The following is a 26001-nucleotide window of genomic DNA, read 5'->3' as shown; positions in this document are numbered from 1 at the left end:
TTCTTTGTCAATCTCAGGGCTGCTTCACTGTATGGAACGAAAATCCTGCCAAGTGGACTTGGAGATGCTGGTCCTTTGCTCTTATCAGTCTAGTCTTCTAGCTGCTGAGGACTAGCCCTTCTTGACTGGTCTTGTCCAGTACTGGTGGTTGCTGAAATTTGGCTTGCTGGCTGGCTGACTCTACCAGTGGTTTGAACAGTATGCTGTTCATTCTGGCTAACTGAAGTCTTTTCAGTAGATACTGTTTTGATTTGACTTTCTAACTGCTTCAGGGGAGTAGTGCTTTTGGTCAGTGTCGTCCTTGGCCTCTTTGAATTGCCAGCTTCCTCTTGTATAGCCTTTCTCTTCTGTCCAGTGGGGACTGACTGGCTTTCTAGGGCTTCTTCATCAGATGATAATTCTACATTCTTGGATACTGGGAATGGCTTCTGGCTCCAAGCCATTCTCACCTGATCATGGGCGTCTGGAGCAGTTGCCCAATACAGAAACTACCAAACATACCAAGCCTTGAATACACTTTGAGACTTCAACTTGGCAGTTTGCTGAAGTACATTATGCGACAATATCTGGCAGAGGTTGATAGACACTTTGAATCCAATGTCTTTGCTAAAAGCATAGCAAAAAGTTTCTTTGACACAAATGTCGGATTATTTTTTAGGCTCACAGCTTCAGCCACAAATCGGTAAGCAACAGGAACGTCCAGACCTGCTACTGGAATCCCTTGCGCACTGGCTTTTCGTTTCTTTTTGGTAGCATCGTCTTCTTTCAAAGCTGCACTGATTTTCTCTGCAGTTGCCACAAATGGCTTTGGCTCATTTGGCATTCGGAAGGCAAAAGCAATGTTCTCTGGAGTGACTGACACTTTTGTACCATAGACCATAGCGCTTCCATCTTCGGCATTGAAGGAATCCAAAACTTGCCTTATGATGGTGTGTCAAACTCAATCCTTGTGGCTTGCAGAACCACACGCAAATCCCATAATTTGAGTAAAGCCTTAGCTTGCTCAGTAAACACATAGCGCTGAATCTTACTATGCGGAATGAGCGGAAGAGTTGCCTTTGCAGTAGTATTAAGGGCTTGGGTTTCGTCAATAGCCTCCTGCATCTTCTTTGAAATTTTCTTCCTACTCATACACCGTGAGGACGATGAAGCAGTAGACAAAGAAGAAGATGACTTACTTGATTCGTCGAACACGTATCCAAGTGTGGCTGGCAAGGACAAGCGACAATCCACAGTCTCCTCAGAAGAAGAGGTTTGCGGATGCAGTGAGGAAGCTTCGGAGCTCGGTGATGGTGAATGGACAACAGAAGGTAAGCGTCGCGCAGGAGATTTGCGAGAAAAAACGGTTACTCGCCTTACTGTTATACGCGTTCGTGCCATAAAAGCTCCACCACTTACCGTTCCTAGAGTTCTGTGCACCACAAGTGACGTGGCTGGACAAGAATTTCGCTCGTCTTTGAAATGGTTACCACTGATATTCCATCTGACCGTTGGTCCCCCAAAAACTGATATTGGTGTTCATACTTTTTTGGTTCTGGTCTAGACAAGGTATGATCGCATTGTTACTGTTCTGGCTTTTTGACTGGTTCTAGAACTGGTTGTACATGGAAAACACCTAAATTAGTTGATTTTGAATATTCCTGGTCTTCAGCTCCCAGACCATCAATGCCCATTTCCTTGGCTTCTGAATAATAGAGTTTGATTTTAGCTCCATTATATTCCCCTGGCAACAATAATGTAGACAGATCTTTCAACCTTACCGTGCCATTTGAGGACACCCAATCAACTTCAAATGGTTCTGCCTAGGCTATCTTTAAGTTTGGTTTCTTAGGGCCTAATTTTGACTGATATAAGAGAACCAGATCGCCTTTCTGAAACTCTCGGACCTTAATTCGTATGTCATGCCAGTGTTTCCTTCTTTGCTGAACAACTTCTTGTTCTAGCATAGCCCTCTGTCTCAGCACTTCTAACTAGGTGAGCTCCTCCAGTCGCTTCTTAAGATTGTGATTAAAATCTAAACCATAGTGTACAGCCATTCTGAGACTTGGTATAACAAATTCCATAGGGACAACAGCTTCAGTGCCATACACCATTCTGAATGGTGTTAACCCCGTAGTGACCTTATAAGCTGTCCTATATGCCCATAGAGCAATTTGAAGCTTCAAGTCCCATTGTTCTGGCTTTTTCTGCACAATCTTGGTGAGGATAGTCTTAATGGTCTTGCTGATACTTTCGGCCTGCCCATTGCATCTAGGATAATATGGTGTGGATTTCCGATGCTTGACTGAAAGCATATCCATGAGGATATCCATAGTGTCATTTATGAAGTGTGTCCCTTGGTCTGACACAATCTCCACAGGACATCCATAGCGGTAGACAATATTCTCAAATAAAAACCTTGCAGTGGATTTTGCTGTGTTGTCAGGAAGAGCCTTAGCTTCTATCCACTTGGTTACATAGCAGGTAGCCATCAATATATACCTATTCTTCCTGAGAGTAACCTTCTTGAATGGTCCCATAAAATCCAGACCCCATTTCATGAAAACACCCAGTGGCTGAACTGGTGTTAAGGGAGTCATGTCTGCTGCTGCGGGTCTACCCATTCTTTGGTATATGTCACAGGTTTTGCAAACATTTCTGACATCAGATATCAAATTTTTCCACCATTAACCAGCCTGTAGAATCTTCTTGAAAGTAATATTAGTAGAAAAGTGTCCATCAGATTCCCCATTATGTGCTTCTGAAATAACTTGTATTCTGCCCTCCATAGGCACACATCGACGAAGAATCCCATCAACACCCAATCTGTAGAGTGAGCGACCAATAATGGTAAACTTTAAACTTTTAATAACCAGAGCCTTCTTCTAGTTCTGCTTCCAGTCATCTGGAAAGCCACCCTGAGAAAGAAACTGATATACTTCATATAATTCAGGATCAATTGATTCCACCGCTTCCAGCTGAAATAATTCAGCATCCACTGGTTCGTCTCTTAAATACGCTTCAGAGTAGCTCTCCGTACTCCTAGAGAGGAAATCAACACCACAGTGGTTTTTGCCAGGTTTATGGAAAATTCGAAGTTCAAATTCCATAAGGAACATCATCCACCGTATTAGCCTGCCTTGAATAATGACTTTATTAATCAAGAATAACAGGGCTTGATGATCCACATAGAAATGAAACAATTTGCCTAGCAAATAATGCAGGAATTTCATAGCACTAAAAACCATCCCTAAAGCCTCTCTTTCAGTGGTTGTATATCCTTGTTCAGCCTGGCTGAATCCGCGACTAGCAAAGTATACAGGATAGTCAGTTCTTCCTTCTCGCTAAGCTAGAATTTCTCCCATTTCCAGTCCCGAAGCATCCACATGTACATGGAAAATGACATCCCAATTCGGTTGTCGAAGAACTGGTTTACTAACGATGGCATTCTTTAATTTTTGAAAACTTTCTTCACATTTAGCAGTCCAGCTGAACTTGCTGGTTTTCTTTGTAAGCTCATACAATGGTAATGCTTGAGAAGCAAACTTATGCACAAACCTTCTGTAAAAATTAATATATCCCAGAAAAGAACTTAATTCTGATGCATTCCTAGGCGCCTTGGCCTGTTGGACGCACTTGATCTTGTCATTGGTCATTTCTATTCCATTTTTGGACACCACATGTCCCAGTAGCTGTCCTTTCTAGACCAAGAAAATAGATTTGAATGGATTTAGACAAATCCGCTTTTCGTGACAACACTTAAAAACCATCTCCAAAAATAGTAAATGCTTTTCCTTTGTGGAATATACAGCGAAGTCATCCATGAATATGGCGAGGAATTGATGAAGAAATTCGCTGAAAATTTCCATCATACATCTTTGAAAAGTGGCCGGTGCATTGCAAAGGCCAAATGGCATTACCAAATACATAAATGCTCCCCACTTTGTAATAAAAGTGGTCTTCCCCCGATCCTCAGGAGCAATTTGTAACTGGCTATAGCCACGATAACCATCCATAAAGCTGTACATCTCATATCCTGCAATCTCATCAAGTAACATATTTGTGAAGGGTAATGGGAATGGGTCCTTGATGGTTTGAGCATTTAGTTTCCTATAATCTACACATACTCTCAGCTTCCCATTCTTCTTAGGCACAACCACAATAGGAAACAACCAATCACTACTGGCTACTTCAGTAATGAACCCAGATTTTAGAAGGTTGTCAATCTCTTCTTTGACCTTCTTAGCATAATTTGAATTCATTCGACAGCGCTGCAGTCGTACTGGCTTGGTATCGGGTTTCAGTGGTATTCTGTGTTGACAAACCTATGGATCCACTCCTTTGAGATCAGTATGTTCCCATGCGAACACATCTTTATAGTGCTGGAACATATGTCGTGCCTTCTATTTCATCATAGGATTCAGATGTTTATTAACCTTGATCATTCTAGGGTTTTCTTCAGCCTAAATTCCATTCCTCTATCTCCTGATCATCTGGAAGCAACCAGTTAGGCCCTCCACCCTTTCTCTTGGTTGACTCCTCAGCGTAATCCCAGGATGATCCTCTGAGCTCTGAATTACCATTCTGATTTCCAGTAGCTCCTCCTGATCCAGAGTATATCGGTTCTACTGGTGTGCTGAACTCAACTGATTCTTCTGGCCTTCCAGTTAACCAAACTGGACGTCCTCCTGAATTTAGTTCAGTGAACTTATTTGGAAATTGTTTCTTTTGTTTTTCAGCTTCATCTTTGTTTATTAAAACTGCATTGAGATCTATCTCTGTTAATGGAAAAATATTCATACCTGCCAACATTCTCTCAATTTTCTTCACCTTGTACTTCTGGCAGAGCTCTTTGGGTCTCAGTTCTTTTCTCCAATTTCTGGTGTTATTCGTCTGAATCTGGATTGTGCTACCGGCCCCTTGTATTGTCAACGTCTGATTAGCATAGTCGTGAAAAGGGTGCCATTTGTAGCCATGGGTGTCCCAGTAGCATCCCATATGCTCCTTGCACATCCAGTACTAGGAAACTGGCTTTGAACTTTGCTTTGCCCACTCATATCTGCATATTCTCTACCATTCCAGTTGCTTGCACTACTCGGTGATCCACCATTCGGACTTTGAAAGGTGCTGGTTTCAGGTTAGTAATTCCCATCCTTTGCTGAAGATGTACTCCCAAAATGTTTACCCCTGCTCCTCCATCTAGTATGACGCTTGAGAGTGGTTCCCACTATTTCCACACTTTGTAGTCCACCTGAATCATCGACACTTCATCATCTCTGATAGCTGTCAAGTCGACTGATCTGGCCTCCGCCTCAGCCTTCATTTGCTGCCTGATGAACTTCGTTGCTTCAGGTAAAGTTCTTCTAATGTCCTCTAACTCCACAGTGAGTTTGAATTCTATCACAAATTTTGACATGAATTTCCTCTTTCTCATGATCAGAGTTGTCGTCAGAACTTGAAGAATTGATAGTATCTTCATAATACCATTCCTTTGGTTCAGTGCTTTCAACTCCTTTAGCAGTTCCCAACTCTTCCATCGACCCTTGTACTGCAGCCAACATGGTCTCAGGCATCCCAAGCTTTGATTGATTTGGTTGTGTTGTCTCAGACAACTGGGTAGGTATCTTATGAATGACCCGGGCATCAGAACTCTCTGGTTGCTCTGGCAGCTTTTTGGCTAAATCCTCAGTGATTTTCGCCGCAAGTTCTCTTTGCTCCTGCCATTCATCAACCACCTTTTCTTTACCCTTGGCCTTCCATACCTCTCTCTGCTGAGCCCATTTTCTACTTTCAGGAGTGACTGGTTTCGCTAGTCTTTCTAGAATTTCCTCAATCACCACACCTTTGCTTCGTGTAACTGCTTGTACAAGAACCGGTTCTGGAACCTTCTCCTCGGTATCCGTAGCCCTAGGTGTTTCTGGACACTGAGCCGCGAAGTGCCCATACTTACCACATGTATAGCAATTCAGGCTTCAATTCTGAAAACTACCACGACCTCGGCCCCTACTGGTACCCACTTGGTATCTACTGCGCCCTGCACTAGTACCACTTACACCTGGTTTCTCTTCTTGAGAAGCACTGGTAGTTTCCACTCTGACTGGTTCAACATTGGTAAATGCCACCACTGACAAATCTTTTCCCTTCTTAAAATGATGAATTCAAATACCAAAGTTGTTCCATAGATGGCCATAGGCTTTGCAATAAGTGCACTGTGGACATTCGTTTGAAACATGGTCTTTAGATTTACACTTTGAACACCAGGTTTCCATTCTTCTTACCGGCTGTCTGGTATGGCTAATTTCAGTAATTTTCCAGGCCATCTCTTCAATCTTGCTAGACCAAGATCCTTTCTTAATCTTGTCTTTGGTTCTTTCATCCGAGCTGCTTTCAGAGCTACTGGAGGCTCTACTGGACTCAGAATCTTCAGTAGAAGTACTGCTACTTCTGGACCTCCTCTTCTTATGACTCTTTTCCTTCTTAGCTTGCTGTTCTAGCTTCAGGGCCCACTGCACCAAATCATCGAATTTCTTGGTTGGCGCCGGCACCTCCTGTTCCCTAAGCTTCTTTCTGCAAAAACCATTCAAAAACCATGCTCGCAGCCGCTTTTCGGATGGTGGTTCCTATAGTTGTCTAGTTAGTTCCTTGATTTTCTCAACATAGCTTCTGACTGATAATTTTTCCTGCCTTATCTTATCCAGATCACAGAGTAAATCCTCATCCCCTCTGTTGTTTGAATATTCCAGTTGGAAAGCTTTAAGCAGTTTATTATATGATTTGAGTTGACAAGTCGGGTAATGATAGTACCATTTCCTTGCTGCCTCCTTTAATGTTTGCGGAAAGTAGTCACCCCAATCATCTTCATCAATATTTTTTAACTCAACATACTACTCAAAGGCTTGGATATGAACATCCGGGTCATCCTTCTTTCCCCCTTTGAACATGGGAAAATAATTTTTCAATGAAGATGTGTAATCATGTCTACAAACTCATTTCTTCCTCTTCTCACCTTGGAATCTTGACTTCTTTTGGAAGCTTTCTTATAATGGTCCGTGTCTGCATCCCAATTAATTTTTGCCTCCGTCTCAGTTGCTGTTTCCTCTCTGGCTTTCTACTGGAAGTATGACGACTTCCTTTACTTCCTTTGGCTCCTTTGGCTCCCTGTGTGGTCCGAGAACTCTTGGCCTTGCGTTCCTCTCGTTCAGCCTTGCCTCTTCTAGACTGACTAGAATGCTGAGAGTCTTGTGCCTCATCAGCATGACTGTGCTCCTTGTGAGACTCAATCTCAGTTACTTGTTCATCCTTGGGATCAGAGTCTCTTTCTGACTCCTCAGGAATAGGGTCAACACGGTAGGATGGTTTCCGGCCACGACTGGTTTGGGTGCCATTACTGCAGCTAAAACTCAAACTAGGAGAGGAGTCTGCTGGTCAACGAGCAACAACTCTAGCCACTGTGATCGCCGAAATGGAATTGGAGCTGATCTCTTTAGATAGCTGATTCCAGTGTTAGAGTTTACAGCTACTGGTGATTCATTAGTTCAATCAGTAGAACTGGACAAAAAGATAGAAACTAAGCTAGAACAGTTACATGAACTGGAATACATCTACTGAGATATAGACAAGCTGAATGACTAGAATTAGTGTACAGATTCAGTTCAGATTCAGATTCATATTCAAATTTAGATTCAGAAGGAATGGATACAAAGCATATCTGGTTGAAGTATACTCGACTACTATATTAGGAATTACAGAGTAAGAGTACAAGTGGGGATAATGTAGCTTAGGAACAGCTTTAGGACTACAACCACACACTAAGAGTAGGAAGTCAAAAGATAAAACAACCCAAAAGTACAGCCAACAATTGCCAACCCAATTACAATGTAATGGGTCCTATTTATAGCCTCTTGGAGTTACTGTGGTAGCCGTCATGGTAATTACTGAATGATCCACTGCTCGGCTTTCCAGGAGCTGGTTCCCACCTAGTGAAACTGCCTCTACTAGTGAGACTGCCTCCGCCATCTATAAGGTGCCTTCATTTTTCCATTATTGGAAGAACTAACCCCTATATTTGGAGATGTATAGTTCACAATTGGGATTCCCCTCTCATTTCTATGCTTGCACCACAATTCACATGCATGTCCTTGTTGCTTGTATCCCAAAGTTCCACAATAGGTGCATGGTTGTAATGAGTTGTTTTGTTGTGGGTATCTTTGCACATCCTACCAATTTCCTTGCCGAAATGTCCTTGGACCTGTTTTTTGACATTTGGTTCTTAAGTGTTGTGGTGCCACCAAATTTGCCTCTAATTCCATCTTGACCAAAATATGTGCTAGTCTCCTATCCCTAAAATTTGGACTATAATAGCAATTATCATAATCATGGACAGGTCTTTAGCATACTTGGCAAAATCGTGATTTGGAAGAATTTGCAATTGGTGAAGGTCGAATCTCCTTTAGCTTTTCCAAAATCAACTTGTTGATATTAGCGGCATCTTTAGGATATGATATCCCATTTTTCTTCTTTCTTTTACTCTTTTGTTTTCTTTTTCTTCTTGGCAGTCCATGTATCCTCTTTGTCTTCATCAATATCTAACTCCTCATCTGAATCTTCATCCTCATATGATTCTTCCTCATCCGAATCTGAATCTTGCTTGGATTTCTTCTTCCTACTTTTCTTTTGTTCACTTGTCCCATATCTCCTTTCAGCTCTCATTGTTGCATCGATTAGGATACCTTCATCCACTATCCTTATTTAATGATAGCCACTTTTAAGGTCAATCCTACTGAAGTAGGTAGAGCCTTGTAGCTTATCAAATAGATCTTCTACCCGAGGCATGGGAAATCTATTTTTGATAGTGATATGGTTTAGTGCTCGATAGTCCACACACATGTGGTATGTAGGTCATCTTTCTTTTGTACTAAAAGTATTAGAGAACAAAAGGGAGAGGAGCTAGGTCTGAGTACTATTAGGAATTATATCATTAATGGAAATTAATTGAGCACTAAGATCTTTAATCTTTGTACGAAATACATCCGTATCATCCTCCTTGTGCATAACCTTGGACTCTAGCTTCTTATTGCAAGTAAGAATTTTTACCAGATTAGGACATGCATATAGTTTGGTTTAAGAGTAATGGAATACTTAATAAAAGTTCAATCAACACATGAGCCTGCGTGTCCTTCACATCCGAAAGTGCATGCCCATTAGTATGCAAAACAACTTTTTCTATAGAATTGCTAGAACATGCACCATCATCTATGGAGCTTGTATCCACAGAACCTAATTTTACACCTAGGGGATTCACTATGCATGTATGTATGGTACCACATGAGTGTAGGGAAGGGGAGTTTTGAATAGGGTTTTCATAAGTGTATACAATAGGGATAATGTCCACTTATTTTCCAACATTTATTGTATGTATAAGGGAGGCATTGGCGGCGGGTGGGGGTAGGGGAGTGGAGAGGAAGGGGGAGATGAGGGGAAGGGGGCAACTTTGAAAGCCTAAAAACTCCTCAAATACCTATCAAATTTTCTATATGAAGATTTAAGAATTTTTTTTGGTTTCAGAAACCTTTAATTCCCTATGGAAATCCTATTAAGTGAGAGGCATACTTATTTGATAAGTTTTTGAAATTAGTGTCAGTATGCAAAAGAAACTCTAGGAAAAGTTACATAGTATCTACAAATTTTGACGGAAAGATTTAAAACTCGTATATACATTACATAGGGAATCAAATTGACTATACAAACACCATAAAAAGGGGGGTATATGACTGCTTTAGCATTTGTAGGAGTTATAGGTCCATAGATAGAGGGGTTTTCTAGTATGGTTACACATGAGTCCCTATAAGTATAAGTGAATTTCTCGGGGTTGTACATCATAATCGTGCAAAATGCTCCAAATTCTCTTTGCAACAAAGAGATATTGCATCATGTACGCCAGAAGTGGAAAGTTGTCCCCTTCCACTTTATTTGAACATTTGAAAGCGGCTTCATCTAATTGTGATGGTTTGGCCTTGTTAACATTAGGACATAACACGACATAAGAATGTCTTTTAAGGGTTTCAAAGAAAAGCTCAATCCTCTCAATCGGCTTTTGAATTTTGAGAATTTCTACATGAGCTTGGAATTCTTTAAAAGGCATCATTAAATTTTGATATATGATGTAGATTTCAATGATTTTCTTGTTAAATCACCAATATGGAGCCTGATTGTGATAGAAATGAAGAATGATTCGAATGTGGTATTGTTATCTATATGGCATATATTGCATGCCATAAAATTCCAAGAAGAACGATCATATGATATGAAATCCATGTGAACAATTAAACTTTCGTTTAGAAACATTTATATTTGAGGTGCTTGAAAAGTTTTCATTTATTAATTAATAGGCCATAGCCTTAATTAAGCACAAACATTGCCTTTGCCTTAGAACATGCAAAAAAACATGTTGAGAGCTAATTAGAATGTCCTCTTCAAGCTCTATCTACTGATATATAGCACGCCATGAGATTCCTCATATTTCAGAAGATTGTTTTTTTGATTCACCTATGATGTGATAACTCTGTCGGAATCTAAGTGAATAAAAAAAAAAATCTTCTAAAATATAAAGAATCTCATGGCGTGTTATATATCAATAGATAGAGATTGAAGAGGACATTCTAGCTGTCAAACCTCCACCTTTGTTTGCAAAAATTTATCCATGCACCCGTTTTGGTAGAGAGAAGTAAAGTCAAACTGCTTAAAGTGCCCCTTTGTGAGTCCAAATTTCACATAATGAGATTTTCTCCATTAAACGATTGAATGTGGCTGGTGCATTGGTCAAGCCAAAAGGCATGACTAGATATTCATAAAGACCAAACGTTGTACGAAACACGGTCTTTAGGATATCTTCATCCACTATCCTTATTTAATGATAGCCACTTTTAAGGTCAATCCTACTGAAGTAGGTAGATCCTTGTAGCTTATCAAACAGATCTTTTACCCGAGGCATGAGAAATCTATTTTTGATAGTGATATGGTTTAGTGCTCGATAGTCCACACAGATGCGGTATGTAGGTCATCTTTCTTTTGTACTAAAAGTATTAGAGAACAAAAGGGAGAGGAGCTAGGTCTGAGTACTATTAATAATTATATCATTGATCGAAATTAATTGAGCACTAAGATCTTTAATCTTTGTACTAAATACATCCATATCATCCTCCTTGTGCATAACCTTCGACTCTAGCTTTTTATATGCAAGTAAGAATTTTTACCAAATTAGGACATGCATATAGTTTGGTTTAAGAGTAACGGAACACTTAATAAAATTTCAATCAACACATGGGCCCGCGTGTCCTTCACATCCCTAATTGCACACCCATTAGTATGCAAAACAACTTTTTCTACACAATTGCTAGAACATGCACCATCATCTATGGAGCTTGTATCCACAGAACCTAATTTTACACCCAGGGGATTCACCATGCATGTATGTATGGTATCACATGAGTGTAGATAAGGGGAGTTTTGAATAGGGGTTGCATAAGCATATACAATAGGGATAATGTCCACTTATTTTACAACATTTATTGTATGTATAAGGGAGGCACTGGCGAGGGGCGGGGGGGGGGGGGGGGGTGGGGTAGGGGAGTGGAGAGGAAGGGGGAGATGAGGGGAAGGGGGCAACTTTGAAAGCCTAAAAACTCCTCAAATACCTATCAAATATTCTATATGAAGATTTAAGAAATTTTTTGGTTTCGAAAACCTTTAATTCCCTTTGGAAATCCTACTGAGCGAGAGGCATACTTATTTGATAAGTTTTTGAAATTAGTGTCAATATGCAAAAGAAACTCTAGAAAAAGTTATATAGTATCTACAACATTTGATGGAAAGATTTAAAACTCGTATATACATTACATAGGGAATCAAATTGACTATACAAACACCGTAAAAAGGGGGGTATATGACTGCTTTAGCATTTGTAGATAAGAAGTTGAGTTATAGGTCCATAGATAGAGGGGTTTTCCAGTATGGTTACACATGAGTGATATCCCCCATAAGTATAAGTGAATTTCTCTCGTTTTCACATCATAATCGTGGAAAATGCTCCAAATTCTCTTTGCAACAAAGAGATATTGCATCATGTACGCCAAAAGTGGAAAGTTGTCCCCTTCCAATTTATATGAACATTTGAAAGCGGCTTTATCTGATTGTGATGGTTTGGCCTTGTTAACATTAGGACATAACACGACATAAAAATATCTTTTAGCATATTAGATAAGGAGCTGAGTTGCAGGTCCATAGATAGAGGGATATTTAGCATTTGTAGATAAGGAGCCGAGTTATAGGTCCATAGATAGAGGGGTTTTCCAATATGGTTACACATGAGTGATATCCCCCATAAGTATAAGTGAATTTCTCGGGGTTGTACATCATAATCATGCAAAATGCTCCAAATTCTCTTTGCAACAAAGAGATATTGCATCATGCACGCCAAAAGTGGAAAGTTGTCCCCTTCTAATTTATTTGAACATTTGAAAGCGGCTTCATCTAATTGTGATGGTTTGGCCTTGTTTACAATGATTTTCTTGTTAAATCACCAATGTGGAGCCTGATTGTGATAGAAATGAATAATGATTCGAATGTGGTATTGTTATCTATATGGCATATATTGCATGCCATAAAATTCCAAGAAGAACGATCATGTGATAAGAAATCCATATGAACAATTAAACTTTCGTTTAGAAACATTTATATTTGAGGTGCTTGAAAAGTTTTCATTTATTAATCAATAGGCCATAGCCTTAATTAAGCACAAACATTGCCTTTGCCTTAGAACATGCAAAAAAACATGTTGAGAGCTAATTATAGAACACTTGAAACCTTTGATTTTGACGAAGGTGCGCGCCCGAGTCAAAATTATGAAAAATGACAAAGAAATTTCATATTTTGATAGAGTTCAAGTTGAAAAGACTTTTGCAAGTGCAAGGTGAAAGGAGGAATCCATAACCCAAGTTTTTCCAGCTTAAGAGAAATCTTTGTGGATGTAAAATGCTGCAAAACTTTTTAATTTTTCATCCCTTGTGATAATTTTTCATCCATTGTGACATAAAAGTGTCCCATTACCAACCTACCATCAAGCCACTTAGCAAGAAGTATATGCTACTAATAAAATGCTTGAGTATGTGCCTCTAATTTTGCAAGGAGGTCAAATTAGAGGGTATCTCATCAGATATCGCCCAAAAACTAAAGTAAAAGAAAAGTGCCCGTGACAAAGAGAGGTGGGGAGAGAGCCGCGTGTCAGAAGGTGCTTGAGAGGTGGTGCTTTTTTTTGCAGCTACGTAGGTAGGGAGTTTTGTTGATTTCGTGCAGTCGTGCAACAGGTGGATGCGACAGTCGAGCAGGAGCGAGGCCTTGATTGCAAAGGAGTATTGTGTGTTGCAGTTTGCATATCGGCTCACCTAGAGCATTGAGTGGGAGCTGGATTGGGAACGTCTCTTTGTCTTGCTGGACGATCTTTGCGCAGCGCAGACCTGAGGATGCTCATTGCAGAGTCATCCTAGACGGCCTGGACATCTTGTGAACTCGCCACGGTGCATGGCATTTGACTGCAGAGAAGGAGTCAAGGCAGTCGATCGTGATGCAAAGGAGAGCAACCGGCGGGGTTGGGGGAGTACGCAATCGGACGAAAGGGTGGAGTTGATTTTCAAGGTTGCAAGATGGGTTCGGACGTGGTGGGAGCGTGTGCTTCCGCTCAAGCTGAGTGTTGGTTTTAAAAGTTAAGCGCTTGTTGGAATCTTGCTGGTTAATTAATTAATGGAAACGAAGTTAAACCCAATATGCTTGAGAATGTCTCTCGGCATTTTGTCCCCTTAAACAAGAAACTTCCTCATATTGTTATAAAAGATCCATAACATCTTTGAAGTGTTTTAATAATCCATTAATTTACTATTTAAAGAATTTATTATCGTTATTTTTACTAATTCCATCAACATTATCCTTTATAATTATGGCACCTCATGACCTCTTTACAAAACTTAGAGCAAACAACATTGAGGTTGGTTTTTCTTGAACAATTCAAAATGAGACTGTAGTATTTTCTCTAAATTTTGACATCTAGAAGCATGCTAACTTGTAGCTTATATTAGAATGTAGTCATGATAAATGTTCAAGTGGCTGAATCTAAACAACAAGGGATTGTAAAGGCTATATCATAAAAGTGAGTTTTTGAATGTGTATACTTCTCTCATTTTTGTAGGGTTGGCGGTACAAAATTGGTTGTCAGTCCTTGAGAGTACCTTTGATAAAACTCTGTAATGTAATTTATCAAAGTCTCAAAAGAAATCATTTACCATATTATATATCATTGGATACATCTTTGAAAGAAGAACAACACAAACTGCAAGAAATTTTATGGGTTCGTACCAATAAGGTGAAAAAAAATTTGGTCCCTTTTTCGTACCACCAAACCTTGCTTTTAGCCTTCCATGTCTTAATTAAGTTCAATGAGTATGGCACCTTCTAAACTTTGACCCATCTTGTGATGAAGCATGGATGTAAGGGCCAAATTTATCACTAAAACATGTACATGTTTAGTCCCTAATTGAACATAGCTATAAGAACTTTGATGAGAAATATGCAAATTAAGAAAAATACATTTTGGTATCTATATTTATATTATTTTTCAAGTTTTAGAGTGCAAAATTTTGATGAAGATACGTCAAATTTTAGGAGAAACTAATTTGTGGCTATGTAATGTTTCTATTTTCCTTAATATAGCGTCAATTGAGGCAATTTGCGTTTTAAGGTCAACTCGAACAATGCATCTACTATGAAACCTTGCCACACCTACAAATAATGCATCTACCACAAGCAAATGATACTAGATTTTCCTTCAATTTAATTTTTTGCATAAGATGCTGGTTTTTTTAATTTTTAACCTGTAAAGCTAGCAATGTAGTAGAGAACAGAATTTACCTTGTGGTTTGAAGGATCTTTTTTCATAGATTTTTCCTTTCCAACTTCAACCCCACTTTTAATTTCAAAATTGATAAAAGAATTTGAAAAATTTCAAAGGTTTATTTAATGATATAGTTGACCATATGGGGAATCCTTAGCATCTAATATGTATGATTGACCTATTTTACACCTACTCTTTGGAGGGAAGTTGTCTGGTTTTAGTTTATATGCTCACAATTGAGAGCTGTACTGCATTAACTCTTAAAAAGCTGTATAGAGGATGCCTTGAGGAATCATCATTACACTAGAGTTGAGAACACATTGGTGGGAAATTATCTTATGGCAGTGATGAAAACCATTTGGATATTTTAAATGTGTAAGTCATGAACAATGATAATTTTTCAGATTTGTAGAAAAACCCATGTCCAAAACTTGTTTAAACAAGAATCTTACAAAATGATCATGTGAAGTTGCACTATTGGTATCTCGGGAAGCTTATACTGTATGTGATAATCTTTGAACTAAATGGAGCCATAAAACCCATACAAAACTAACGACTTCGACATATATAGTGCTGAATGAATGTTTAAGACCTTGGATGGCATCAATAACATTTATGAAATACTTGTTGACCACTTTGTTTTGCTTTGTTTCAGCTAACGAGTGCAAACATGGCTATCATGTTCTTGAAACAAATTATATCCATGTCATGATATGCATCTTCTTCAACAGATATTGCAAGAATGCCAAACGTTGCACATGCATAGAAAGCACTTCCCATGTTAAACAAAGCTAAGGATACTTTAGTAGAAGTTTGATTGCCTAGGACTTGGGAGGAGCATGGAAGACTCTTTATTTGTTGCAATGCAAGCTACATTCTTTAGCAAGGATTGCTTCCCTATAGTTTTCTTGAGAAATGTGTATCTTTTTCATAAGGAAAATTTATCAATATTTATGAGTTCTTAGCCCTTTTTGAATGTTCAAGAGTAGCATCCACTTTGAAGACCATACTTTTTAAAAGCCATTTTCCTATTGTGTGCCTGAGTGGCTTGTTTCCTTCCTTGATGGATCTTTAACCGTGTCTATCCTAAAGATTTTTGAGATTCTAGATTCGTTTGACTCAATGTCTTATTTAAGAATCAAGCAAGCATGCGCATTTTGCTCTTTTGGTAAGTGGCTTATGAGACTATCATGAACAAACATGGAAGTGTTTAGAGTCCTTTGGTTTGGATCTCTAGAATATGCAAGTGCCTTAAAGGATGCAATTTTATTTTGGCCACGTTTTCCTTTATAACTAAAATTCTTCTTGACATGACATGTTGAAATTCATGGTTCCAATTTCTTTCTTGAACAAATTTTTTATTTGAAGATTTTTGTCATTTATAGATGCATGTGTCTAAATATGGTAGCATGACTACTTGATGAATAGATTCCCAAAGCATAGACATCTAACAGAGAAGACAAGACATGGTTTGCATATTTTTTTGGGGTTAATAATTGACAATGGGACGTGTATATGTCAAGTCCAAAATGTGGTTCAAAGGAGAATGTTGCCAAACTTCTCTTGTTTGCAATCAAACAAATTCCACAAAAAATGATTAGAGACAAGACGAGCTCAGGCTCTTACAAGCATCTTAAGAGTTGCAGGTAGGAGCCACATAATTCACAAAAATCTACAAAAGGGCTCATTGAATGAGAAAGATATGTATGTGCATATATTTATTTAATCACCGTTTTAGTGCACACGCGATAAAATCTAAATGGTACACCCCAAAACAAAAATTACATTCACATCATACACATTATTAATTAGGTACTTTTATGATATGTAATGGTGTAAAAGCCAACATATCATGAGAATAGACTTTAAAGATGTACAAACCAGTCTTCTTCTTTGAAAAAGGTAGCCTATATAATGGTAGGTGCAATATGATTAGTAACTACATGTGTTAGTATGAATGATAGGTTCCATCAATCTCTCCTATCAAATTCTCACTCAAATCAAACGACTCACATTGGATACAATAGTGGATAACACTTTATCATTCATTAACGATGTACCTTGATTTTTTTAATAAAGTCGCTCTAGCTATATTTGTGACCACCTTGAAACTAATAAATAGTGCCTGCATAGATGTATCGAGGGAACCCCTGTGTTTACACTCGTGCAGTGCCTTTTTTTTTGGCTCCACCTCTCTTCATCCCTCCCACTTGCATGCTTAGCACTCTAACTTTAGGAGGTTGGCATGTTCTCTAGGGGGTTGGCATGTTCTCTCTCTCTCTCTCTATCTCTCTCTCTCTCTCTCTCTCTCTCTCTCTCTCTCTCTCTCTCTCTCTCTCTCTGTGGTATACATTTCCATGGGTTTCATAGGTTCTCAGTTATTATAGCGGTACCAAAGCCATGGGTACACTCTTGGTGAGTAGGCAACACATAGCCATGGAGATGTTGATGATAAATGTACAATAAGGCTAAGCCTAGTTTTCTACTCATTCACCACAACATGTTTTTTTGCCAAGGCATGTGGTTATTGTTTCCTAAGTAAGACCACTATGTAATTTGTTGCTTGCAAGATCAGCTTAAAGGATGTAAGCAGAGTAGTAAATACACTCAGTATTGATAGAAATAAGTTTTGTAGTAGGGGAAAATTGTTGAGGAATGGGAACTAGGCCAATTTTCTCCATGAGAAGTGTCCCCATTAAGTTCACGAGCTTTCATGGTCAAATCTTGATTGACTATCATATTGTAGGCAATGTCATTCAAATTGTCTTTTAGTATCACCAGAAAAGGTCCAAGAAGGTCTAAAATATTGCACAAGCAAGACAAGGAGAATGCAAAAAAATATTTGCAATTAATTTTGGCACACCCTAAAACAAATATAACTACATTCACATTATTAATTAGGTAATTTTATGATATGTAATGGTGTAAAAAGCCAATATATCATGAGAATAGACTTTAAAGATGTACAAACCACTCTTCTTCTTTGAAAAAGGCAACCTATATAATGGTAGGTGCAATATGCTTACTAACTACATGTGTTAGTGTGACTGATAGGTTCCATCAATCTCTCATGTTAAATTCTCACTCAAACGGCTTGCATTGGATACACTAGTGGATAACGCTCTATCATTCATTAGAGATGCACCTTGAATTTCTTTATGAAGTCGCTCTATATCTGTGACCACCTTGAAACTAATAAATAGTTCTTGCATAGATGTATTGAGGAACCCATGTGTTTACACTAGTGTAGTGCCTTTTTTTTCCGGCTCCACCTCTCTTCGTCCCTCCCACTTGCATGCTTAGCACTCTACTTTAGGAGGTTGGCATGTTCTCTCTCTCTCTCTCTCTCTCTCTCTCTCTCTCTCTCTCTCTCTCTCTCTCTCTCTCTCTCTGGTATACATTTCCATGGGTTTCATAGGTTCTCAGTTATTATAGCGGTACCAAAGCCATGGGTACACTCTTGGTGAGTAGACAACACATAGCCATGGAGATTTTGATGATAAATTTACAATAAGGCTAAGCCTAGTTTTCTACTCATTCATCACAACATGTTTTTTTGCCAAGGCATGTGGTTATTGTTTCCTAATTAACACTAGACCGGTAACCTAACAGGACATAAAAGTGTCCTTTCAGGCTTTTGGGAAAAAATTCCAAAACCATAGTAGATCCACTCATTTTGAAAAATCCTTTCATGAGCTTATATTTCAAGGACTACTACATATGGAAAAAATGAGAAACTTGTAAGATTTCTCATGCCTTGGTCACTACAAGCCTCCAAAGTTGATGGACCAGTGCATTTTGCCCAAAACAACAATTTCTTACGGTTGATTGCATATAATTTTGTAGGACATGAGATAAAATGCCCCGTTGACTTCAATGGGTTGGTGATCAAAACATATGGTTGCTTTTACCTCACCAATTTTTTTTTGGGAAAAAAAAGGTACAAAAAAGTTGCATTTTTGCCATTCTACGGACCTATCATCAAAGTTTATATAGCCACGCTCAATACAGATACTATATACATGTTTTCTTAGTTCCCTTTGGGCCTTTGGATCCAAAAGGAGCCATGGAGCATGTCAAAAGGATAATGGATCTCTTACTAAGTGGAACCTTGGGGGCAATGATAAAGTGCTAAATACAGCAAACATGAAAAAACTGGGTTTAGCATTATGACCTCTAGAAACCCATAGAAACTACTCAATATCTAGTCAAGTTTGTAGTTTATGATTAGATATGGTTACTACCTACAAAATACACACAATTGGCCTAAGAAACTAGCAATATTGAGCAAGTTATACTTGCTACTCTAAAATGTTTTGTATTCTTCAGCAATCAAAAAACTCAACCATTATCATATATTATGCTATATAGCATATTAGGTCCCCCAAAACTCAAGGAAGATTAGATTTATGTTATACATTACACTTACATGATCAAAATTGAATTTGGATATCAAGAAATCCACCATAAAAGTGCTAATTTTGGCCAAAAAACAGGATTATGTAATTCTTGTAAGTTGGTCATAACTTTGAATTTTAACACTTAGCTCTCCCTACAAGCATCAAAACATGTTGAAAACTATGAAGGCTTATCCTCTAGCAATCTAAATCTTGCAAATATGAAGTTTAGAGTGGTATAGTTGCAAAAAATTGAAAATAAGCAAAAAACAGGACCTGTTTTTTCACACAGTTTAGGTTCAAAAATGTTGTGCAAGAGTAAAGTTAGTGGTAAAATCGATACTCCAAAAAAAATGTCAAGTTTTTTTCAGATCATAAGGCAACTTTGTGGATATATAGCACCTAGAAATTCATTTTCATACTCTTCAAATAATTCAAGCAAAATGGTCACTTAATAGAACACAAAGGTGTCCAAGGACATAAAAGTGTCATGTTACCATTCTAGTGTTAATTAAGACCACTATGTAATTTGTTGCTTGCAAGATCAGCTTAAAGGATGTAAGCAGAGTAGTAAATACACTCAATATTGATAGAAATAAATTTTGTAGTAGGGGAAAATGGTTCATGAATGGGAACTTGGCCAATTTTCTCCATGAGAAGTGTCCCCATTAAGTTCACGAGCTTTCATGGTCACAAATCTTGATTGAATATCATATTGTACGCGATGTCCTTCAAATTGTCTTTTAGTATCACCAGAGAAGGTCCAAGAAGGTCTAAAATATTGCACAAGCAAGACAAGGAGAATGCAAAAAAATATTTGAGATTAATTTTGGCACACCCCAAAACAAATATTACATTCACATCATACACATTATTAATTAGGTAATTTTATGACATGTAATGGTGTAAAAAGCCAATATATCATGAGAATAGACTTTAAAGATGTACAAACCACTCTTCTTCTTTGAAAAAGGCAATCTATATAATGGTAGGTGCAATATGCTTACTAACTACATGTGTTAGTGTGACTGATAGGTTCCATCAATCTCTCCTGTTAAATTCTCACTCAAATCAAACGGCTCACATTGGATACACTAGTGGATAACGCTCTATCATTCGTTAGAGATGCACCTTGAATTTCTTTATGAGGTCGCTCTATATCTGTGACCACCTTGAACCTAATAAATAGTGCTTGCATAGATGTATTGAGGAACCCATGTGTTTACACTAATGTAGTGCCTTTTTTTTTGGCTCCACCTCTCTTCGTCCCTCTCACTTGCATGCTTAGCACTCTACTTTAGGAGGTTGGCATGTTCTCTCTCTCTCTCTCTCTCTCTCTCTCTCTCTCTCTCTCTCTCTCTCTTTCTCTCTCTCTCTCGGGTATACATTTCCATGTGTTTTATAGGTTCTCATCTATTATTGTGGTAGCAAAGCCATGGGTACATTCTTGGCAAGTAGACAACACATAGCCATGGAGATGTTGATGAGCAATTTACAATAATGCTAAGCCTAGTTTTTTCACATTCATCGCAACATGTTTTTTGCCAAGGCATGTGGTTATTGCTTCCTAATTAAGACCACTATGTGATTTGTTGCTTGCAAGATCAACTTAAATGATGTAAGCCCCGGGAGACTATGTAAAAATTGCATATAACACGTGGGAACAAGAGGTATTTAAATAATCTCTTACCTGTATATTTTCAAGTATTATATGTACCCCTTATGTATGTAATTTTGTAAAAAAAAAAAGACCTTATGTTTGAAAATTTTCACTTTCTCAATTAAAAAACCTTGTATGTAAGTACAATTTTTTTATAAATGTACCTAATTATAAATCCCTTATTTTATTCGCACGTGCCATCTTATATATTTCCTAGTGGACACCCCGGGGATGTAAGCAGAGTAGTAAATACACTTAGTGTTGATAAAAGAAATTTTATAGTAGGGAAAAATTGATTATGAATGGGAACTTGGCCAATTTCTCCATCAGAAGTGTCCCCATGAAGTTTACAACCTTTCATGGTCAATCTAGACGATTGACTATCATATTGTAGGCAATATTGTCATTCAATTGTCTTTTAGTATCACAAGAGAAGGTCCAACAAGGTTTAAAATATTGCACAAGCAAGGTACAAGGAGAATGCAGAACAATATTTGAAACTAATTTTGGCTTAGGAAAAAATCAAATAAATGACGGCCAAACATAGCTAAATACCTTAATTGGGACGATTTATTTAAAATCTAGTAGCACTTTTGTTGCAAGTTATTGCCAAAGAAAGAAAGAAACTACCGAAAAGAAATATAGAGCTCTCATGATTTTGGTGTAGATACCATCTTGTTTTTAGCATTTGACTATCCATAGAGTTGCAAAAATTATTTTTATCATCCTTTCTGCTTAATTTCCTATAATAATAGTGCTTGAGTTTTGGAATTCTAGCTGGAGCCAACCTTTTACCTTTGGTTTGTTGACTAGGTAGAAGGGCAAGATGCAAGAATATAAACTTTACCTTAGTAAGAAGGCATAATTGTAGCTAAGTTTCTATAAGGAATGTTAGAATATGCAAAAAAAAAAGTAACCCACAAGTGGTAAAGTTTGACCAATGGAGTGTCCAATGGGATGTAGCTTGTCCAAAGTGAGGAAAAGCAATATTGCAACATGTACACTGGCTTTACTAGGTCATGTGATAATTGATTAGCTACTTTAATTAATAAATAACAAGCATGTGATCTTATAAGTGAATTACTTTACCCCATCCCCAATTCTCTATAATGATAGAGAACTATATAACTCATGAACCAGTAGGGAGTCTTATATATACCCATGGACTCGAGAATTCACTCTATGTAAAACTACTATATCACATGGGTTCAAGGGGTATTATTTCAAATCCCTTATCTATTAATTTTCCATGAATATAACACACCCTTTTCCTATTCAATCTATAAATTTTTTTTGAGGTTTAATTTGTTAAATCGTTCCCCTTTGTAAATAACAATGTGACATTTTTGGAACTACTAATATTGTTTTGTTGAACCTACATGACCTCTCCGAGCGCATGGATATACTACCATGGCTTAAGAAACTCTCATGTCGATGCTGATGGAGCATACGAATCATCATAAGACCAAACAATGGGATCCCATCCTAAGCACACCATAGTAATGTATTAAGAAAGCAAGCCAAGTCTAAATGTAGCTCAATGAAGATGATCATTTGCATGAAATTTAGCAAGCAATGGCATAAAGTTGGCAATGTGGATATAAATGGATGCCACATGCAAAAAGTGATAATGACTATTACTAATATTAAAAGTGTTAATTCATGCTGAGTGAAAATTACAGAGGAAGATGTAGATGCCCATTGCAAGAATAAAGCAATACACTTGACATTTTGGTCAAGTGAGTGATCTTTACATTTTGGTCTTCATGGGTGTTGATGTGAAAAAGGGCCGCTTCTCTAGAAACGATCACAAGGAAAAAAATATAATTTTCAAAATCAGCCAAGGAAATAACCACCAATAGTCGCTGTAGCATACATGTGTAAACTCCGAGCCAAAAAAAAAAAGGCAAATTAATGGCAAATTAATGAAAATGAATATGGTCTCTGTGTATTATACGAGAGGCTGTAGAAGAGCTGGGGATGAAGGGGGGGCTGTAGAAGAGGTGGAAAGGAAGCCCTTGGAGAGTATGGAGGAGCGTGGATGGTTAGTAGAGAGGTAAGTGGAGGCCCCAAAGCTGCTTGCTATGCTTTGAATGAGCCCCATAGCCTCCTCTTCTTTCCCACAATTCAAAGATTTTTGAATTTGGAGCTTGAGGGTTTCTAGCATGGAAGTGGGCTCATACTGCATCAGCTTTAAAACATCTGCTGCTGTTTGCCCATCGCTTGCTTTCACAAGCTCGAACTCCGCCGCATCCCGCTCGGCGCCCCTGTACACATTCACTACATGTGGTGTCCCAAACAGATTGTGTAGGTTGCCCAATGCCTCTTGATAGGCTCCCCCTAGGAACATGCCCATGTAGTATGGTTTTCCCTCCTCCAATTCATGCACTCTCAGATAATTCACCCTCCTTCCCTTGTTGTCCTTGCCCACAAATGTGACCACCTTGCCATCGCTATCACATGTTAGATCAGATAAGATAGCCCTCACCTTGGGCTCCTCCTCTAGCCTATGCAGGGGTATGATCGGAAAGAGCTGGCCGATCGCCCATGTATCTGGCATGCACCTAAACAGCGATAAGTTGACATGGTACACTGCATTGTGGCTTTGCGCACTAGTGGTCCTGTGCTTGTTGTCGACATCCCCTGCTTCGCACACCACTTCGTAGATGCTGTTAACACACGCCAATTGTGCTAACCCCAACTTACCCTGCTTGAACAGCTCGATGCAACCATGCTTTAGCAGCTTTGCACATTCAAGAGCACCTTGATAATCACAAGCTTTAGCAAAGCCTATCAAGCTAGTGTGCAAGCTCTTCAAGTCAGCAGGGAGGCCCTCCACCTCAAGAGAAACCCCTTGTGTCACCATGTGATTCTTGGTCCTGCTCGAGGAAAGAACATCAAAGACTAAAACGGAGTGGTGCGAGACTAGAGCTCGCCCACTCTCGCTGCACAACGTTGGATGCTGAACACCTTTCATACTGCAAGCATCTTGGACAGCTTTGACAACCTCTATAGCATACTCCTCCATCGAATATCCCACCGACATGTCAGAGTTTGATGAATTGGTACCATCATAGTCTATACCAAGCCCACCTCCAATATCAATGAACCTCATATTAGCTCCCATTAGAGCTAACTCACAATAGATTTGAGCAGCCTCACTGACACCATCCTTTAGGATCGCAAGCGATGGAATTTGAGACCCTATGTGGAAATGAAGCAGTTGCAGAGAGCTAAGCATTTTCATGCGGTAGAGCTTGTTGACAATTACGACAATCTCCGAGCATGACAAGCCGAACTTCCCATTCTCTCCTGAGGTGTCACCAAAGTGACCTGCATGCTTTGTATTGAGCTTAGCTCGCAACCCAATCACCGGCTCTATGGAGAGAGTTTTGCTGATGGCCATTACCAGGTCTAGTTCCTCTTCTTGCTCGAGAACTATGATGCAGTTGAGCCCAATGTGCCTGGCTATGAGCGCCAGGCACACATAATCAGCATCCTTGTAGCCATTGCAAACAAGCAAAGCATTTGGGTTGCCTTTGCTCAATGCTGTCATGGCAAGCAGTAGCTCAGGCTTAGAGCCAGCCTCCAAGCCAAAAGCGAAGGGATTGCCGAATTCAACAATGTTGTCGATGACGGAGTGGTTCTGATTGCATTTGACAGGGAAGACACCTTTGAAGCAGCCTTGAAACTTCCTCAATTTGATTGCATTGTCGAAACAAGATTGCAATGTGTGCAGCCGATGCTTGAGCACATCGGGGAAGCGCAGAATTGCCGGCGTAGTGAGACCGAGGCCGCCCTTGACCTTGGGTTTAACCATTTGCTTGATCACGTTGATCAAGTTGATCTCGTCATTGAGCTTGGTGCGATGGCCGTTGGGATGGACTGCGACCTGTCCCTTCGGACTCACGAAGAAGTAGGGGGCTCCCCAGCCATCCACTCTGTACAGGGAAGAAGATTTGCTGGCAGTCCATGCCTGATCGTCGTTGTCGGCTTGTTGATTGATCGGGCAATGCAGAGAATTTGCAAAAGAGTTATTGCTGTTTGTCAGCAGTTTTCCTTCTTGCAAAATATAAGGGTTGCTGACAATTTGGCCTTCATCTTCATAGGACTGAATCACAAGGGGGGCCATTCTATGATGGGTGAACAAGCTGCGAGTTTGCGTGCTTGGAAACTGGCAGAAGAGCCGAGTAGAGCCTCGGTGTCACGGTACGACAGGCAAAAGAGAGAGGCGTGATTAGCTTAGTGAATTAGCGGTGATGATCTCTGCTTGTATTCTGTTGTTCATGGTCTCTGTGAGTCGGAGTGAAGATGCGTGTAATGGGGTGTGCTTGATGGATGAATGCAAAGGTGGAGAGAGAGAGGAGAGGGACATCTTTATTAATTGCCCCGCATCTACATCTCTCTCTATTGATTAAGCAAATCTACATCTACATCCGTACATTGATTAAGTAAAACTAATTTCAAATTGAATTCATGAGGGTAGGGTGCCAAGTGGCAGCAAATGGCATCTCTGACACTTCCCATTGGAATCCCTTCCCTTTCTTCTCTTGTAGCTAGGGCCTATGTCACACACATTCGTTGGACATGTGTGCGAATGATGGGGCAGAAAGCAATTGGATGTGCCAGATATCCATTGTTGGGCGTATCAATCCGGCCATTACCCACTCGACAATCACAAACATGCAGCAGTCACACAAAAGAGGTAACACGTAAAGAAACTCAGTGGCTTTGACCTCGTCTCGTGAGATATAGAGCCATAGTTGCAACCAATTGGATGCATAAGACATCCACAACTAGGCGCATCAACCCGGCCATTACCCCCTCGACAATCACAAACATGCAACGGACACACTGAAAAGGTAATACGTGAAAGAAACTCAGTGACTTTGATCCCGGTCGTGAGCTATAGAGCCATAGTTGTAGCCAATTGGTTGCATTGTTGTCGTTCTTTATGGGGTTTCACCATTTCAATTTTTCTCATGTCCAATGGTGTGTGACATGATACATGCCCAACTCATTCCTCT

At 39.2% G+C, this 26001-nt stretch overlaps 1 protein-coding gene across 1 annotated transcript; it reads right to left on the bottom strand.

Moving 5' to 3' along the window:
- Positions 1–22684: 22684 nt before the first annotated feature.
- LOC147460470 (arginine decarboxylase-like) lies at positions 22685–25332 on the bottom strand. Its single transcript, XM_086498666.1, has one exon. It carries the CDS (start codon positions 25104–25106, stop codon positions 22926–22928), a length of 2181 nt encoding a protein of 726 aa, XP_086354792.1. The 5' UTR covers positions 25107–25332; the 3' UTR covers positions 22685–22925.
- Between the last annotated feature and the right edge of the window lie 669 nt (positions 25333–26001).

Source organism: Adiantum capillus-veneris, chromosome 3 (genome assembly GCF_014529385.1).
Source record: "Adiantum capillus-veneris isolate H3 chromosome 3, ASM1452938v2, whole genome shotgun sequence".
Lineage (NCBI taxonomy): Eukaryota > Viridiplantae > Streptophyta > Polypodiopsida > Polypodiales > Pteridaceae > Adiantum > Adiantum capillus-veneris.
Note: the sequence above shows the minus strand (reverse complement) of the source record. Positions and strands in the feature narration are given on the sequence as shown.

Bases quoted from the DNA above. Each gene is read 5' to 3' on its own strand.
- LOC147460470 (XM_086498666.1), bottom strand. From the start codon at position 25,106: ATGGCCCCCCTTGTGATTCAGTCCTATGAAGATGAAGGCCAAATTGTC.